Source organism: Pygoscelis adeliae, unplaced genomic scaffold, assembly GCF_000699105.1.
Source record: "Pygoscelis adeliae isolate BGI_AS28 unplaced genomic scaffold, ASM69910v1 Scaffold368, whole genome shotgun sequence".
NCBI classification, from domain to species: Eukaryota; Metazoa; Chordata; class Aves; order Sphenisciformes; family Spheniscidae; genus Pygoscelis; species Pygoscelis adeliae.
In genome coordinates this window covers 884,612-904,665 of record NW_008825301.1, presented here as the reverse complement: position 1 = coordinate 904,665, position 20,054 = coordinate 884,612, and the positions used below count along the sequence as shown (strand labels likewise).

General features: G+C 38.5%; 1 protein-coding gene across 3 annotated transcripts; it reads left to right on the top strand.

Moving 5' to 3' along the window:
- Positions 1-437: 437 nt before the first annotated feature.
- On the top strand, positions 438-14,732 carry STARD3NL (STARD3 N-terminal like). 3 transcript variants are annotated; one of them, XM_009329995.1, is made up of 8 exons: positions 438-735; positions 3,476-3,553; positions 5,595-5,672; positions 7,396-7,449; positions 7,552-7,669; positions 10,246-10,344; positions 13,369-13,438; positions 14,244-14,732. In XM_009329995.1, exons 1-7 carry the CDS (start codon positions 511-513, stop codon positions 13,419-13,421), a joined length of 705 nt encoding a protein of 234 aa, XP_009328270.1. In that variant the 5' UTR covers positions 438-510; the 3' UTR covers positions 13,422-13,438; positions 14,244-14,732. The 3 variants fall into 3 exon arrangements, with proteins under 3 accessions (XP_009328270.1, XP_009328271.1, XP_009328272.1); XM_009329996.1 differs by lacking the exon at positions 5,595-5,672 and having other exon boundaries at positions 439-735; XM_009329997.1 differs by lacking the exons at positions 5,595-5,672; positions 7,396-7,449 and having other exon boundaries at positions 453-735.
- Positions 14,733-20,054: the final 5,322 nt, after the last annotated feature.

Sequence of the window (20,054 nt, the reverse complement as noted above, 5' to 3'; positions counted from 1 at the left end):
TTGTGTCAGCTCTGGATGTGCTGGTAGCTAACACGGCTATTTTTCAGGAATTGTATGCGGAACTTCCTTTAAGTTGGCTTCCTGTTAATAGCATTTAAATGAGAATCGGAAACCTTAAAGATGCACAGCGTCATGCTCTTTATTCATTCCCATTTAATGATCTCACTCTAACAACGTGGAGAATGGAGCTTTCTAAATCTAGACAGTGTTCCTTATTCCCACCGGTCTAATTGAACATTAATTCACTTGTTTCACAAATCTGTGAGATGAAGAGAGCCTAGATACATCATATCTTAGAAACAATTTTTAGAGCCTACTTGCCAAATTCTCTTAGTTGTCAGTTTAGCAAAAAGAGAACTGACATAGTAAGATGAAATTACCTACTGGAATTCTGGGGGTTTGGTAACTAATGTGTTTTGGTTTTGTTTGTTTGTTTAGAAATTCTTCCTATATGGATCAGCCTGTTAGTGATGGTGAAACTGGAAGACGACCACTCTAAGCAAACCCAGGATGAATCGGGTGCCAGGTGATGCAGAAAATGCTCACAGTAGCAGTGTGGAATCCTGTCCTTCCTTGCGGGATGTCCACTCCATCAACCCAGTGCAACTGACGGCAAGGATTGAGTCGTATGAAGGCAGAGAGAAGAAAGGCATATCAGATGTCAGAAGGACTTTCTGTTTGTTTGTTACATTTGATCTCTTATTCATAACCTTGCTGTGGATAATAGAATTAAATGTGAGTTGTCTTTTCAGTACCCTTAGAGTTTATTAATTTATTAATTCACTTCAGGAGTGGTTAATAAGTTGCTCTTTTCTATCCCAAATTATATGCTATTTGTATTTATTTAAATTAAACCTTCTTTCTTTTAAGCTTTCATGAACATAGTGTCTACTCAACTGCATCTACTCTTAGTCATTAGGATACATGGTTTATTATCTTCTTATCATTAAACCTTTTGATGTTCCTGTAGTCTATGAACCATGCTGAAGAAACCATTGGAAATCCAGTGATCTTTTCAGAGAGCAAGTAAACAAAAATGTTACTGTACGTCTTTGAATTTGGCGAGAAGTGTGAATTTTAACAGGATTCGAGAGTTTGCCTTCTGAGTAACTCAGTCAGTGATATTTCACTGAGGTGTTAGTCCCTGGAAAGACTTCCAGTGGCCAAAACCTTTATTTTGCTGTGATGTATTTTCTTTGAGACAAACTTAGTATGCTATACATTGTGTACAGCAGGGTGCATTTAAACAACATAATCCCCAGAAAGCAATAGGGTAGCTGATTTGTTATTATTTCATAAGTAGCATCCTAGTTCTTGAGCTGGGTTTTAAGCTATAATCTAAAGTATGCATTTAAGACAGGAAAAATGGGAGGAATCCCTTTTCTGGACAAGAAAGATCTTGAGTAAACATTTTTTGTCAGCATTCCTTTACAAGATAAATAACCTTGGTTATTGATCTGCTATTATGAAGTTTCAGGAGCTGACTGTTCAAGTAGTTCATTCATATAGTGAAAAATACATTTCCAATTTAATCTGAGAAAGCAGACTTTGCTTGCCTGAATGCTGTAATTTTGGGTGTAGACTTCTGTTGTCTCTCTAGGTGGAAAGACTGTTGTATCCGGTGCGTAAAGTTAGCTTCGAAAAGCAGCACAATGTTCTCATGCATTTCTTTTTTTTAGGCCAGTTTCTCAACAGCTTGTTCGATTAAGAGGAGCAGTCTGGGTTTGTGTCTCTTGTTGAGGATTCAGAGTATAGATTTTCATATTAGCACTCTCAGAATATTTGACTCTGTATAGAAAATGCTGCCAACTCATGGTGTTATATTTTGAATGCTTCAGCATTAAGGGACCTCAAGATCCTAGCAGTTTTCTTTGTGAAAAGCTTTGTTTTAAGGAGAACATATTATGAACCAGAGTCCTGTACTGCCAAATGTCAGCAAGAATGAAAAACAGGGTTTTTTTGTCTTCGGAAGTCATAATATTAGAAGCTATCATTTGGTATCTGGGATCTGATGCATGATTAGGTTTTTTTGTTCTGTTTTTTAAATTAAGTTTTGTTCATTAGGAAGTTAAATAGCACTGTATTAGGACTGTCCGTCACTGATACATAAGTAACGGGACTTCAGAATTGCTGCCAGAGTTCCTGTAAGTATTGTTTTCCCTTTGTCACCGTTATCCAGTGTGCTTAGGTGTAATTTATTTTTAAACACTTCAGGGAGTAGCTCCATGGCTGTTGAGCAAACCCTAAATCAAGCCTGTCATGGTTCTCTGTTTATCCTTATGTTAACATGGTGCTCATGCAGCCACACAGTGAACAGCTTGGAGGGGGGGAAGTTGATCTTCCTTATTTATGCTGGAAACAGATGATCACACCTGATGCAGTAGAGCAACCAAAGGGAAGCTATATTTAGAAAATTGTCAGGTAGCCATAGAGGGGAGGAGAAGAAATAGAAGCAATTTCCAGTTGGAGTGAATAGTCTCAGGAAAACACTGTGCAGCAGTGTAGTTGGGAAAAGTGTGGAAGTGTCTAGATTGCATTGCTTTGAGATGGTGAGCATATGTTGTGGGCGTGCTTTGGTACCGCCTTTCTTTAAAAGGATAGCAGTAGTCAAACTCAATATTAAAGCCTTCTGTCGGTGTTGTTTTCCAGTGCTTTACATAACTGTTTCATGGAGAGCTTAATTATTGAATTTAATATTAAAAACAATAGGATATGGACAGGATAAGGTTTTTAGCTCCCAACTAAGTTATATACTCCTCTCACTCTCTGACCCAATACATCCCAAATAATTTTCTTACTAACCCAGTTTGAACAGGAAAGTGATGAATCCTTCCACTGGAAAGAAACACAGTGGCTAAGGAAGATGTCATTTTGAATCCCCTCAAGCAAACGAAAGAACTAAACTTGGGCACTAGTTGTTTGTGGGAGAATGGTCTAATAGTTGCAGCTTCTGTGGTTTTTACAGTGGGTTTTTTTGTTCAGCTCTCTTAAAACAGATAGTATGTATGCTGATAAGGAAAAGATCTGGAGTATGAATTCAGTTACTGTTTTGTTTCCTGTTTGTTAACATGTGACTGACTAGAGCTAGTTTCTGGGTGGCTTTTTGATCAGCTGTTTTGATCCTCCTTGAGACATAAAATGCTCTGTGAATTTGTGTAACAGACCTTACATTTAATCATTTCTTCATCTCTCAACAACTTGTTTTCTTTTATTTTGGGACAGTCTGAAGTGTAGCTTGCATAGGCCAGGTGATAATCCTAAATGTTTTCACTTTGAAAATCGTATATAATCATGAAAAACAAATAAGGACATTAATCTTGAAATTGACATTCTTAGCATATATGTCCTCTGTACTTAGTTTAATGACCTTTTTGTACATCAGTGGGGAACTATTAATTTCACCCTGCAGATTTGTGTGTATTTTGGCTTCAGTAACTTCTGTTCTAAAGCTGTGTGTGGTGTTGTTTCTTTGTAGGTAAAAGGAGGCATTGAGACTACCCTAGAGAAAGAAGTCCTACAATATGACTACTCTTCTTCATATTTTGATATATTTGTAAGTGTTCTTTAAAAAAAAGGAAAGAAAAAAAAAAGCAGCAAAAGTATAGTTTTCCCACGTTCCTCCTTCCACAGATGTTTCTTAGTTTGAGTCCTGTGAAAGCGTTGATCCTTTCTTGATAATTTAAACTGGAAGGACTTGTACCAAATTTCACCCATCTAGGGGTTGCCCGGTCCTGCTTTGGCAGCAGGCTCATGGAGCCTGTGAATAGATGCTTAGGCAGACTTAAATTGCATCTTCTGCTTTGGGGGGGTGCGGAAAAGCAGGTTAAAAACTCAGTCAAGAATGTGAGACTGATGTAACATAAAGAGAATTCATTAAGAGGACAAGACCAATAGTCCTCCAGCTGTAAAATCATTTTGTTTAAACCGACGTTTTTGTCCCTCCACAGAAATAAGTCAGTTGCAGTGAGGAGAAACTTGTTCCCAGGTTGGCCTGTATAGGTCAGGATTTTTTCAGATTTCTGTGTTTTAACTCAAACAGGTGGTTTTAACATGGTACTAAAAACAGATGACGTGAAGTATAATTCTTCTTTACTATGTATAATCACCTTAGGCACATGGGAGGAACTCTACTGCATTAGGAAATTTCTCTGTCTTTCAGCAACACTGTAGCTCTGTAGTTGCAATGCATTTTGCACTGCATGGACCAGGTTACTGATCTCAAAGGAAAAGCTGTTTCTTTATGGTTCTTCTCAAGGGCCCCATGTTTTTGCAAGATCATTAATTCTACCAGATCTTGTTTGCCTGGCAGACATGAGGTAGTTTGGTATCAGTCATTTTATGTTGATGACTATACAGAATCATAGAATAGGTTGGGTTGGAAATATCCAGAATCTCTCTTTGAAACTGGTGTAAAAACCCATCCTTGCTTCTGCATTGGACCATTTGCTGTGTCAAATGGAATGAGGTACCGGATACAAAAATTCCAGAAGCTAGAAAACTATGCTACTTCTCCCTTTCTCTTTATTTTGCTGGCAGGTTCTCCATGATATACACTACTGCAGAAAGCAAAAAATGTTATCTGTAAATGTTGATGCTCTGGCAATTATTTTGCCCTGTAGTTGAACCAAGGGTTAAAAACATGTAATGCAAAATAATAGACTTTTATTCCCTGGGAAGGGAATAAAATTGGTCATTGAATTCTGCAAAATGATTTCTGGGCTTATACAGGATTTCTTCTGTTTCTACTAGACGTCACTGAAACATGTATTTGCATAAGATTAAATGGGTTCATTATACCTCTGGCCATGTCTGTCCTTGATTTCTCTGCATTTTTAAGTGTTTGTTTCACATTTTTTAGATTCTGAACACATCTTTTAAAACAAGTTGGAGGCAATCTAATATCAAGGAATGAACAGGGCAATCGAGGGTTAGAGTCCCTGATTCAGAAATATCGTCTGTCTGCTATTGATTTCATTTTCTGGCCTAGAAATACCATAACTTACCTTTCTTTACTGCAAAATATTTCAAACGGCTTGCTATTGCAGGCATCTCCATAAAGAATAATTGATTGTTGCAATGTTAATATTTCAAGAAATACTAAAAAAATTAGTAAGTAGAAAATTGTTTTTAAAAATTCTTCCCATTTTTGGATTGCATTTGTGAAGTCTTTACAGTTTTTAATGATATTCTTGCGCAGTAGCACACCACTAAGATCGGTGAGATGCACAGTAATGCTCAAGGTATTTGCTGGATTAACTGCATCTAGATTTAACTGCTTAGATTCCAGTCAGGTAAAATGATCGTGAACATACTTTGTGTAGCTTTCTTATGTTTCTAACTTACTTGCGGAATTGCACATGCTTGCATATTTGAGCCTATGTAGGCATGTGAGTAGTGCCATTTGCTTTACAAATGGGAAATTATGTTCTATGTCTGTTTTATAAGCACATTCAAATTTGTTTCTCAATAACAAAACATAGATTGTCCTGTTTTAAGTTGTTTTGTAAGCAGTTAGTATTTTCAGTGAGCTGAGAATCTTGTGGTTCTTCTGTGTTCTGAATTAACCAACAAATATTTTTTTCCTTTCTCTATAGCTACTGGCAGTCTTTCGATTTAAGGTGTTAATACTTGCATATGCAATGTGCAGACTGCGCCATTGGTGGGCAATAGCTGTGAGTAGTAGCCAAGCATAATGGAGTTTTAATTAGAATGGATCGAACAGACAAAATTTTAGATGCCTCTTAACGCTTGTATGTTAAGAATCATCTTGATGCTATATATAAAAATTCGCTCTACAGTTACAGATTAAAAACTTCTGTTCTGGAAGATTTTCAGCCTAAAGACAAGACTTTAATAGCACAGTGGGTGTGGTCCTTATTAGGTATCATGTTAATACAAATTGAAGACTTACTTTGAATCCAGTATGGATGGCTAGTCGTAACTGCTTGTTACCTCTAACTTGTTAATTAATGTTTGAAATATATTTGCATTTGAAATAGTGAACTGTATTCAAAAAGAAGAATTGGCATTATTGTACCAGAGATCCAGCTGTCCATTAACTCCCACATTCTTAGCTTTTTAGAGTTTTAGGTGCCACCCATTGAGCACTAGCACCTGTATTGCTTCATGCTCCAATACAAAATGTTGAATATGCATCCCTTCTTAGAAAGGAAGTTCTTGAGAACTGTAGGCAATCACAGTAGATTGGAGCAAGTACCTTTAATGCAGCTGTATTGTGTGGATGAGAAAGAATGCGAAACGTGATGACAAATTCATACTTCCAGCAGTCAATACTATAGATTGTAATACAATAGGCATATTGCTGGCTTAGCGCATTGTAGATCTTAGACTGTTTTTCCCCTTACGCTATGGTAGGTGCATGTGTTCATGTATAACTTTCTTCAAGTGAGTAGCATGCAGTTTGTTTACTAGTTTGAGATTACATGCCATGATTTTTTTGAATTTATGTTATTAGCGTGGCACAAACACATACATAATAGTAACTGCCGCTCTGATGGTGTTTATTTTTAAGTGCACACCTCTCAAAATCCCTTACTCTTAGTTGTGTAGCTTTAGAGTATTTCTTCCAATGACATCCTCCAACTTGATGCAGTTGTTTGTGAGGTGGTGAGAGTGAACCCATCATGGTAGTAAGCAATTAGATATATAAAGCTTCACTGAAGGTTTTGCAGAAGCCATTAGTCTTAACATCCTTCCTGTGCTTACCAGAAGCTAGTTAGGTTCTGCTATGATTTAAAGAATTGCTGGACCCAAATGCACTAATAGAGTTAGAAGCCTTGCTTAAGTGAACAGTACTTGTCCACTGCTTTTTTTGGGTTTTTTCCAACGTTTTACGCAGCCTGCCATTTTTTAATTATGTCAGGGAGTATCAAGTCTTCAAAGTGATTCATTTTTCACAATATCAGTACGTGAATTAAAACATTAATTCAAATTTACTCCTGCAAAGATGTTTTGTTATTTGAAATGGATCTTTTGATTTGGATGGTAGTGAAAAGCATTTGGAGCAATTGCTGTTTGCTTTTTCCCAAATACATAGATAGGTGGGATTTTCTTAAGGGACTTGGTGAATAAAATACTGCATCTTCGTTATACAGTAAGATCACAATTTATATAACTCAGCATCTGTGTAGCATCTAAACTGCCTATCTGCTGTGTGGAAATCAACATTTGGAGATTCCGTATTAAAAGTTATCTTTATTAAGGAGATTATTTTAATAACACTTTGAGTTAATTGTATCATACTTGTTAGGTTTTATTAATCTATGATCTTGCTGTTGTTGGTAAATATTTAAAGTTGCAACTGATAGATAATGGCAGAAATGAGAAAGTAAATCCATTTATTAGTCTTAACTGTTCTTACCCTGTCTCTTTCAGTTTACAACAGCAGTGACCAGTGCCTTTTTATTAGCAAAAGTAATTATTTCACAGGTATATATTCTAATCAAATGTTTGTTTTACTTTGTTCTTTTCTTGAAAGCAAGATTCTTCAGGGTGATTTCTGTAATGTTGTGTGGTTTTGTTTCCTTCAAGCTGTTCTCACAGGGTGCTTTTGGCTACGTGCTGCCCATTATATCCTTCATACTTGCCTGGATTGAAACTTGGTTCTTGGACTTTAAAGTGTTACCACAAGAAGCTGAAGAAGAAAACAGTAAGCTTTTGATATTTTCCCTCGATCGCTGCAGTTGGCAACATCCGGTCCCATGTTATCTGGCAGAAGAATGCTTCTTTCAGCTTCTCAAAATTTGAAGAGCTGTGGGAAAAATTAACTCATATGGCATAATATTCCTTTTTCTGGAAAGGAACATATGCCTTCAAAGAAGTGGGTTTGTAATTAATTTAGGGAGGCAAAGTCAAAAGTTACAAGGGACAGATCAGCAATTTGTCAAGCACTGAGAAACGTATATAATTTTGTAAGCTTAAGACATGAAAATTTAACTGACTTGGGCTTGTAAAATTTTATTTTCTGGGTAATGCATAGAATAAGTGTCTGGTTCCTCTTTTAGGAAGAGTAGACACAATAATTAACTCAATGTCACTAACTCTTGAGGTAGAAAAGGGAAAGCAAAGAAGTATTGTGGAGAGTCTGCTTCATGCACAGACAGAATGAGATCAGAACAAGTATGAATTTCAACCTCTTCAAGATGAGGCAGCAGGTCATCTGACGCTCGATGTATTCAACTAAATGGAGGAAACCCATTGGTTTAGTTGAAAGAGAATATTGCTTGAGTGATGAGGAAAAGAAAGCATAGATTTCTGCTACAGACGTTTTGTTAGTTTCAACAGCAGGAGAGTAATTATGCAGCGAACCTGTTATTTGTGCATCGTTACCTGAAATACAGTCTGAAACTCTGTTGGAAGGGCATGTTTGCCTGTTAGATAAAAACAGAAACTTTACATGGGCATGGATGCCTCCATTTTTTTAGTGCTCTGAAATGCAATCTTTCTACTTTGATCCCTTCCCTCTTCTTTTCCACCATTCCAAGAAAGAAGTTGGTTAAATGAGTACACTGGGTTTTGCCTAGAGAAAGGGAAACATAGGCTAACTTTTTTTTTCTCTTTTGAGGGGGTGAGGAAATACAGCTGCATCACACTTTTATCTCAATAGATAAAAAGTCTAACGACTTCAGAGACTTTTGCATTTTTTTAATACTGAATATTCATAGACAAAGAAAGTATTTGATACATACACATGTAAATACTTGATGATCATATTCATAAAATTGAGATATTATTGCTAAATCCCTATGGGATTCAATTACAGTTTCTTTTTGTTCATTCCTACTGAGCTTGAAATAGATGGTATTTATTTAGAAATATGTGCTTTTTAGTTGAGCTCTGCATATTTCCAAAAAAGATGGGGTTTCACTGGAAAATGCTGATTTTAAGTAATTAAGTCAGACAAATGATAGGCACGTTTGGATTGTGTTTATTTAGTGCCTTATTTGCTTTTAAATCTGAGGCAGATAATGAAAACGGATTTTAATAGTTTTTGCTTTTTGACCAGGTATTTTTCTCTCCTATCTCTAGTGGGAGTGGAAGCTGACTTTGTTCCATCTTACTGTTTTGTTTTAAAAAAAACAACCAAACAAAAAAAACGCCACCACGGCAATTTTCTGTCTAATGCAACAGTGCTCAGAATTTGGAGATGTTTTGTCTGTAACTTAAAAAAAAAAAAAAAAAAGAAGAAAAAAGGGCAAAACTGTCTTTCCACTGAAGATTTCCAGCTCTAAAAGTTTCCTTCTGTGAGCAGGATTTAAAGCTAAAATCCAACCAGTATGTGTCTTCTAGTATCTTGTGACTCATTGTTAAGTATGGAGACTGACCTTCCTCTCTTGGACAGAGTGGAAATATAAGTAAAATAGATGTCTCCTTCAGAGACTTCGAACTGGTTAATAAGATAAATTGGTATGTAGAAATAGTAGTTTGAGTTGGAAAGAAGTTTTTTTTAATAACTGCTGGCTGCCTCAGATAGCTCTCCTGATTCAGTAAAACATCAAGGTTTTCTTTTTTTTTTTCTCATCAGTCTTCATGTGGCAGAGGATCAAGGATGGAAGTTGAACAACAGCCTTATGTTGACCTAAAATGCCATCTTTGCCCTGTTATTATCAGAAGACCTGTTGATGGCAGTAAGGATGAGATGAATTAGCTTCTCTTCCAACTCCTTTTGTTTTTTGTCCTGTATTAAACACACCAGAATAGCCCCATGTCGTTTCCAAATTATTTTCCTGATTTTAGATGAAATTGAGCCCAAAGGAGTTGAAGGTTGGAGTAACTAGGTATGTTGAGACAGATAGGTGAAAGCAAGCCATTAATGAGGAGTCTTATAGTGGCAAAGTGAGAAAATAATTTATTTGGTTATGCGTGGCAGCTCACTGACGATTAAAAATATATTTCAGAGTTTTAGTTAGCCATTGAATATTGATGAATTTACATATGACATCCTAATCATGCAGTTGCACATAGTAGAAGGAAGGACTCCTGAATTCATGTGTACAGTACACCTGTTTTGCTGGAGTGTGTCTCCTTAGCTGCCTGAAGTTATATAGAAGACATAAATGTTAAATTAACAGCTTGCTTTTTTTCCTGAGATATTTATTTATAGAAGTAACTTGTTAGGAATGCTAACATCATACATCAATCTTTAAGATTCTTCATCAATACTTTATCTTTAAGATGCTATGCGATAGCACTGAGGGTTTGTTTTTTTTGTTTTTTTCCTTTTAGGATTTTTGATAGCACAGGATGCTTCTGAACGAGCAGCTCTTCTTCACCCAGGAGTCCTCTCTGATGGGCAGTTCTATTCTCCTCCTGAATCTGTAGCAGGTAGTTATGTTCGCATAGTGAATGATTTTTCGTATTGACATTAAACTCCTGCATATTTCACCCCCTTCAGAGGGTAAGGCAGGGGAAGGGTGAAGGGAAAAAATATATTTTCCTTTTTAAATGAAAAGTGCAATTTATAATCCTGAAATGAAAGATTCTTTTTTTTATTCAGTAATTCAGTTTAGTTACTACCTGTCAGATGAATTACAATACATGTAAGTAGTGGGGCTTCTGACATGCCCCAAAGGTGTTAAAAACAAGGTAAGTCTGAAAGAAAACGGTACCGCAACTGAAAGGAGGCGGTTGTTGTTCATTTCGGCCATCGATGATCGTTACGGGTCCCTTCCAACTTGAGATATTCTATGATTCTGTGATCCCTTATCTGCTAGCAGTAGTGTTTATGCAGCAATGCACTATTTGATCCAGCCTAAACTTGGAGCTTTACAGTATCTTAGGATAGACCGTGAACCTGAAACTGCTCTAAAACAAACTGAAATTTCAATCACAGGCTCTTTTCCTTTCTCATAACAAAAAGAAAAAGCCCTCTCTGCATAAAAAGGCTAGCTGTGTGGGTATATTAAACTGAGGGCAAATGTTAATTACATCTTAACTCTGCATATCATGTGCTTTGTTCTAGTTGAGGTACGAGCCGAGTAAGCCAAAAAATAAATGGCAATACTGCAGGAGTTAAGAATGTGTTTGCAGGCATTTCAAGGAAATAAGTAATTTCTGTATGGGTTGAGTGGATTTGAGTTATTTGAGGACGCAGTGTGAACCCCTATGTCAGTCTTTTTACCCTAAAATGTAAATCTCTTCTGTAAAGCTCTGCTGTATTATGCAATATATTTAAAATATTAATATCTGGTAATTGCTACAGATTCTTTGCCTGTCTTGTGTTATAGAGTTATACATGGTGATATTTTTCAGTTTAATGGCTGTCTCTGGTTGCTGAGCATCTGGGCATAATGAATGACTTAGAGCTCCATCTAGGGGTGAGAAAGCATTAAGACAATGTCGAGCGTAACTAATGATTCAAGGTGAAAATGTGTTTTAGTTAAAGCTGTGAGTCTATCTTGAGGAATAATGGTTGGAAGTGTTATACTGGATTCAGCTTGGGATTTTTTTGGCAGTAGAATATACAGTGCGAGAGGAAGTGTAAGTGGAGGTAACATGTTTTCCTTGGCAGTTTGGCTGGGTCGATGTTGCATGTGCAATGAGCTATCGTGCCTCAGCATGCATATGGTGACTACACGTATATGACTGTGCCATTGCTTTCAGCTTATCGAATGGCTGCTTGTCACCTGGGTTTCAGTAACTGCTCACGTGCCTTCTAGTCTGCCCTAACTGCCAAGTAAATTTGTCTGAGCACCCTTTACAGGTATGAGAAGCAAAAGAAACAGTCAAATGTATTTGAACTAAAACACACACACTGGTAGTCACAAAGCATTCTGAAACTGTTAGATTATGTACAGTAAAAATAGCTCACAATTAAAAATATTTTCTTCAAAATTCTGCGTTTCTTTCAGGTAAGACAAACTATGGATTGTTCTAAGTGAGCAGGTTTTGGTCAATTTGCCTTACATATTGATTGGAAAAAAATTTAGAGATAAACTACTCCCCCTGATCATGCAGATGGGAATAAACTCCTCTGCTGACATGGCAACATGTCTAAAAACAAATCTTTGCTGTCAGGAGGTGACATTTAAAACAGGCTCTGTTGGAATTTTCAGCATATTTATTTTTTATGTCTTCCTTGAAGATGCCCACATCCAGGGCCATACCCTTTTCCATCCACTTCTTTATATGGGTTGACCCTTCATCTTCAACATTAGACTTTGTTGCCAAGTAGTCGTTCTGGAGGTAGCAAGTGAAAAATCAGTGTGGAAAGAGTAAATTTCTACAGTTTCTGTACAATTTGAGCTTCAAAATGAAAGGCAGGTATGCTATTCCAAGAAAGGAAAGGACTTCAGAGTAGTTTGGCCAAAAAACCTGCTTAACACCTTTGTCTTTCTTTTTTTTTTACTTCTTTGTGAGAGGGAATGTGGGTCCATAGTTCAGCTTTAAATTGATGGCAAAAGCCCAAGTAAGTCTCCCAGGCATTTTATCAAAGACAGTTCTTTACTCACCTGTTTTTTTGTTTTGTTTTGTTTTTTTTCCCTGTGGGAGTTTCATTTAAACTGCCCGAGACATGTATGGTGAAATGCATGGGCTGATAATTTCCTCAGTCGTCCCTGAGAAGGGCTGACTGCCGCAAGGACTGACTGCCACCTCAGATGTGGGCAGAGACATCTGCAGCTTGGATTGGATCTCCAGAACTGCGGGTCAGCACTGCTCACCCTGCTTGCTTGGTATCTTCTCGCTCTCCCTGAAATGACTGATCCATCAAGCCACCTTCCTGCAAAGCAGTGCCTCCACCAGGAGCTGCCTCTGGGCACATAGCCCTGTGACTAGCTAAGGCCTCTCTAAGGCCAGGGCTTTGTCAGAGCAGAGAGCTGAGAGCAGGCAGGGGATGAGGAGAAGAGAACTGGGCAGGGAGAGGCAGAGGGTTTGGTTCCAGGCTTAAAGTGAGACAATCTCTTGCCAGAACACTAGATAAAGAAATTAATTAATTTGTAAAGCAGTATTTCTGGCTGCTTTGAAAGTGTCTTCTGAAGTTGTCTTCCGAAGGGCAGGATGTAGCAAGTGGGAAAATCTGGTTATCAGTGAGCAAATGTGGAGTTGGTTGTCCTGAGTGTGTTGTAGTGAAAACTTGAAGCACTTGCTAACTGAATCCGTTGACAGGATAGGTATTTCAAGAATGATCCCAGTGCTGGGTTTTGGGTTTGATAACTGTTAAAAAAACCCTTCAATGTCAAACATCTGAAAAGATAAGAAATCTAAAATAAAAAGTAAATATTTTTATGGGAAATAGTTGCTTTGAATTGCCTTTTGATAAGCCATTAACCAGTGGTGGTCTGCTTCTTTCTTTTCCTTTTTTTCTTCTTCTCTCAACTGATCTAATAGCATTCTTGTCTTCCTTTTCAGGATCCGATGAAGACTCTGAAGAAAAGCAAGACAGTGAAAAACCAGTTGTATAGCAAATATGAAAAAGCAGGTAAGTTCCTTTGCGTAGAACCTGAATATTCCTAAAAATATTTTTTTCTTCTTAGTTCCTTCCCAAATGATTTGAACAGTGGGCTAACTCTTAGGAGTTCATCATCTTTGAGCCCAGTCTGTCTGTCTTAGCAACCTTCAAGCAGGAAATCCTGCCAGGCTCTTGAGACCCTGTAGTTGGGGTCCTCTGCTGCTGAGTTCTGGTTAACCCAGGCCCAGGGGTCTGAGAGCGCTGTTCTGGAGTATGGTGTAAAAGGCTGCAGGCTCGGGATGGAACACCTGCAGCATGTTGGCTGTCCTGGAAAGGACCATGGTGGACCAGATGTGTAAAAGCTCCTTTTTTTGGAAGTGGGGAGAGATATTTCTTTGGAGATGGCAATGCAAGAGTGCTAGGAAGAGATTTTCTTTTAGTTTAGGTCTAGGACAAATAACTCATCTTGAAGATTGCACGGGCAGAACTACTTCGATATTTCCCCTCCTCAGTCTGTTTAATAGCTGCCCCTCAGAGCAGCTGTGTCTTAAGATTTTTGTAGTGTACTTCGGTTAAATATGAGAGATGATTTCCTTATTTTGGAAATTACTTCATTTACTTTTGGAATTCTCTCACCCCATGCTTTCACTTCACCGCACATGGCAAAGGTCAAGCTAGGGGAGGTACTAAATGTTCTTGAGAAGCTGAAGCTTCTGATTTGAAATCTTCTAGTGCTCGTCTGGAAGAGTGGATGACCTTTTCAGCCTCCCCATTTCCAATATCTGTTTTCTTGACTTGCATCTTCATTCATCCCCATTTGTGTAATCTGTTACAGAAAGAAAATCTCTGAGGGAAGTTGTTGGGGTTTGGAGACTGGCAACAGAGTCTGTGGCTGACTTGCTTGGTGGAGCTGCTGACAGGAGAATTTATTCATTAGAAAGCAAAGGGAATGGTTCCTATGTACTGTAATACCTCACAAAGATGTACCTTGTTGACATATGTATATTAGGTTGCCTCCCAGGTGGTATGAAAATATTTGTCCATGATGTATTTTGTTATTCAGTGATTCCTGAAGTTGATCTTCTAATGACTAGGTAATTACTGGAAAGTGGTGTCTTGTGTACCTAATCAAGAGACTGGTAATATAATGAAGTAAAACTTCTCTATGGTGGAAGTATATTTAATGATTGTTGGGACTCACCAGGTAAAATTATTTTATGTTACTGCAAATTTGTCATTAGTTTTATGTTTACTTTTTTTAACTTCATGCATTTTCTTTTTTAATGGATATGTTCACTTTCTAAAATAAAAATGTTAAAACATGGGTAATGCATTATGATACTTTGTTGCTTTATCAACCGAAAATCCGCATGTATCACTCCTTTATTTCTTGTGGGGTAATGAGGATGCCAGTTTGCATAGATTTTGTGCAAAATGTGTTATAGTACTGTTTGGCTGCCTGCAGGGATGTAGTGTAACTGGTAGTGGAACGTCATTTCTTTGTTGCATATGTGATATCAAAAGGATGCAAGGAGCTTTTTGAAATAACTTAGTTCCCACTCCTGTAGTGGTGGTGGATGTTCTTCAGGTTCAAGGAGAAAACTGGAGTAAGTGAGCTTTTGCAAACACTAATATTACCCCAGTAGTGAAAGGAAGGTAGTCAATCGTTTGATTTATGTGTCTAAGTATAAGATGTGTATTTTCAGATACGGTGTTAACCGATGCTTGATCAAAAAAGTTTTAGGTAACACCTAATTCCTACCTAAAGAGGAATGTAAGTGTTGTCGCTTTCCTTATATAGCCATTAGGTTTTATTAGCAACCTGCACAGCAAATATTAAGTACCAACGTCTTCTTCACATGTTAACTCATGCATATGGACTATATTGCTTTGTAATATTTCCACTGCTGTGGAACAGAAGCATGGTGGGTAGAAGACAGGATGGGCTGTGGTCTGTCTCTTCCAATCACAGGTATTCCTTGAAGCAGTAGCGACTGTTTCAGTTTACAGGATTCTTCCACTAAAAGCACAAACCGAAAGCCGATCCTCAAAGCATTAAAACATACATTGGCTTCCCTTTATTCAGTCTCAACAAATCAATAAACTAGCAGCAGGGGCATGTAAGCCACTGCAGCTGTCAAACTCACAGCCATGAACTTGATGGGCCCCGGAAATTGCAGATGGATACCTATGCTCAACACTGTGTAGGGCTGTGTGGATGCAGGATTTCTTTCCTCTTTTCAGCTTTGGGTATGAGACATCGCAAGTGGGCTGGGAGATCATTTATTAAAAGTGGGCTTGAATCATGATCACTTGCTTAGTTGTCCTGTTGGAGCTGACGCTACAGCACAGAATAAAGACCATTCTGGGGGCAGTACAAGGGGAAAGGAGAGGAAGAGATGGAGATGAAAGTGGTGCTATTGAAGTCTGCAAGAGCTACATGTAAGCAGATGTTTTGAGAATACCTTCACAGCAACTTTATTTCACTTTAGTTGCTATCAAGCTTTAACAGTAAAATCATCACCTGCCTTTTTGCTCCAAATAACAGTTCTGTAAATAAGTGTATGACTAAAAGATAAGGCAGGCTGTCTTCCTTCACACTGAGGATCAATATACGTCGAGGGCAGTAAGTGGTTACATTGGCTTCAGTATGCCATCTCTAAAATTCTCTTCTGTGACTGCTGGATGAAAAAAATAAGCCAGGATCCAGTCTATCACTTACGTCACTTCAGAATATTCAAGATCTGTTTCAGAGAATGCAGGTAAGAATAAATCATTACAAGAGAAAAATAAGTCAAAACGTGTCATTTAACAGTGCTGGAATGTTCTTAATCAAATATTAAACTCAATGAGAAAAATGCATTTGGGGTAGGAGGTCAAAAGTTCCATTAAACCTATGAACTTCATCTAGGTGCATGACTTTATTTGAACACCTTCCTCAATCTGCAATACGGAGTTCCTCTGGAAATCTAAGAAATGCAACCTATTTCTAAGAAATGCCTACTCTAATCTAAGAAATCTAAAATAACCTAATCTAAGCAATGCCTGCTTCCTCCTGCAGTTCAGTACTCAGAAAAATTAGGAAAGGGGAATTAATACAAAATCATTAACTGTAAAGCAGAACAAGTAATATGCACTAGTGACATATTACTTATTGACTCAGAACAACAACCCTTGGCGGGGGGGAGGAAGGGTGTATTTTGTTACACCAAACATGAATAACTATATGGCAAATGTAAGGTAAAGATTTTGCAAGCCTTTCCTAAACCAGCATGTTTTCTTCCTGTGGTGAATGGTGCGGGTTCTCTGTATATTGACTTCAGTGAGATGCCCCGTTTTCATACATGGGTAGTTTGCCAAGGAAATAACTCCCTTTGGCACATCTACAACCAGTTCTGGCTGCTGCCATGAGAGGTTGCATCTCCTGGAAATCTAAAATTCATCAGTTGTGGTATAGAAAGGAGTTAAAACACTCAATCTGAAATAATTTTGTTCACTCCTCTCAAACCTACCTGTAAAACCTGCGAAGTTGACTCAGAAACTCAGTTGTTCAATCCTGCCCTTCCCAAGGGTGTTTCTCCTCTCCTCGGGCAACCCCAAAGACGTCCCCAGAAGCACTTTCCACTAGCCTTTCCTAGAAAATGCTGCCTGCTTTTGCTTCTAGCACGAATGAGATTGTTCATGTGAAAGCCAGCGGTAACGGACTGATTACTTGGTGTGACAGCCTGCCAGCAAGCTGACTTACCTTGTACTTAGAACAGCTCTGAAGTGGTCAGCGTTATCCATGTACCCCAGACATGGTTTGGCTCCACGATGTCCTTCTGGGACAGTACAGTCCCCAGCTCCTCAGGGACATTTCCTCTGGCAGTAGTGACCTGCGAGCATACCCAGTAGAGAAGATACAGCAACAGGGCTCCTCTTGTTACAATAAAGCCAGATGAAGCAGCCATGTCTCCCAGCTTGGGGAAAGCTTTTGTGTTCTGCTTGAGGAGGAGCACGGACTCTCCTTTCAGGGACTGAGAATTGCATTTGAAGAATGATCACTGCTCATTTTGGTGTCGCCTAGAGAGGTCCCCTGGCAGCAGGTAGATGATTTTTGAAATGAAGTAGCGCAACTGAACCCTGCTGTGTTTTAACAATTGGAAGGGAGGAACTTGAGGTGAATGACCTTGAATCTGGCTTACTGAGACTCGGTGACGGTAAGATACTGCCTGTCATGGTAGATTTCTCAAAGTTAATTTGGTTTTGGTGATGCAAGTTGTGCTCAGAACAACAACAAAATAATAGCAAAATCTGGAGTTGAGCATGTTGAGCATTTAACTCGGCTAAACAAATGTACATCAGGCCTGGAGAACTGTTCCCATACAATTGTTCTGTTTTCCTGCAAGTCATGAGTAACATGATTTGAGCAGTTAAACAGGCAAGAAAGCAGCTCACCCTGAGGTTTCCTAGTTTTGAAAAGCTGAATTTCTGAACTGTTGTAAACACAGCAAATGTGGCTGTGTGCTGTTTGTAATGTGTTGGGTTTTCTTTCTGTTGGGCTTGAAAATGAGATTTGAAATGAGTCTTGTTTCATGAAGCACGTTTGAATGACGACTCAAAAAGGGAAAAACCCCCAACCCCCCAAACCCAGCAAGCTGTTGACCAAACTGGTACCGTTAGCTGGTTGTCCTTTTGTAATCCATGACAGGCTTAGGAGTGTTTTGACTGATGATTTATTGCAATCGTAACTTCAAAATACATTTTGCAAGAAAGGTTTCCTGCCTTTTTTTCCCCTTAGGAAGCTCTGAACTATATAGATTTAAAAAAAAAAAGCTGTTTCAGCCTTATGATTATTTTTCAGTTTGTGCCAGAAACTTGGCACTATGTAATCAGGTTTCCATTAAATACCAAAAAGGGGGAAAAATGAACATAAAATAACTTAAAATATGCTTATGATTTTCTGGGTTGTTAGTTTTGTGTGGGATCAGGAACCTGCAAACGGCATTTTGGCATTTGTTATGTGGCATGAGAGTGCGCACCACCAATCTGCTGCCACACTTAACATGTTTAAGCATGTTTGTGCACATCTATAGGCATTTCTCACATGTACCCATGTCAGCGTCCAGTACTCTCTAAACAGGTTCTTCCGGATGTTTCACAGAGGGAGCTTTTCATGTTTAATATCAAATTTACTTGTTTGATATATTAGGCATTACATGTGATTTGGATTTAGAAGAGTAATACAGCAGTACACTGAAATCACAGACAAGCACACTATATAGCAAGGGCAATATACAGTGGAATCACAATACAAAGGTGATGCTCCAGTAGTTATTCATCTCATTGACAGTGTTGCCATCAAAGGGGCAGCAGTACAAGGAAGAAGGTGCTTTCTGGAACAGCGTGGGTTTTGTCCGTAGCCTACTCTCCACGGACAGTGAATGCTATTAAGAACTTCCACTCTTTTCAAGCTGGCACATTGCAAGTGGGAAATAACAGCACCTGCAGTGGCAATTCTGAAGTATTTGAAATCACGCTGCCCCTGTGTTGGGACTTTTTGCCTAAGGCCAGCAGATGCCCATCTGAGAGGAATCATCCTTTTGGACTCATCGGATGCTTTCCTGTTGCAAACTGTTGCCCTTCCGGAGTATTTCTTAAAGCAAGGCAGGTTTCGGGACCTTTGCAATTCAGAGCATTAGTGCGTCTGCTTGTACCAGAGCTGCTTTCAAATGGAAGAGATATCTTGACAGTGCAAAACTGAAGCTTACTTTCTTTTTTGGTTTGGATGCTAGATGCCTCTTGGACTTAGAAAAATGCTTTCCCTGTTGAGAAACAGCCTTGTATGTAGCAGATCTGCCTAGGCCTACTCGTTAAATTGGAGACAATTGTTCAGTGATCACAGATCACCTCTCTGTGCTGTGCATTCATTTTGTCTATTTGTTCAGAAGAAGCCATCAGGGCCTTGATTAGTCGTTCTTGTGTGTATTCTGAAGATAAAGACCACTTCGGGGGTTTTGGGAGTGTTCACATGTACAAAATATCTGCTCAAAACCTCATTCAGCATATGGTGGAGAGCACAGCTGCTTCTAGTTCATGTCCTCTAAACCATCCTGTTGAAGCTGCAGAGTGGCACCAAGGGCCTCCTTGTGACCATTCAAGTTTGTGATGGTCTCAGGGAAGGTCAGGGGTCAAATTAAAGCTCAAGCATTTTTTTCCTGCCTAAGCAAGACTAACAGCTTCCTCTCATGCTGGAGCCTGTAGTCAGATTGTCAGCTGCAATGCTTCTTTGAAATGAATGTCATATCTGCATGCTCATTTGCTATCTGTCAGAGGATTCCTGTTTCTCTTTTCAGACTCCTTGAATAAAAGGGAAGGGATTTGCCTTATTTCAGCACGGGGTCTGAAATATTACAAGACCAGCTCCTGCAGTAACAGATGATTTTAAGTGCTTCGCATGTGCTTTCACATTGCAGGTACTGTCACACAACAGTCATTCTTAAAACAAAAGGAGGTAGATAACCTATATTGCTTTCAAGAAGCAAGCTACGTTAAAGCACTCACATTTCAATTAAGTTAAGCTCTATCTCCTTTCACAATTACTTAACCCAATTAATTTTCATCAACAGAAGTTGTACTCTATTAGCATATTGCTTAATAGTGAAAC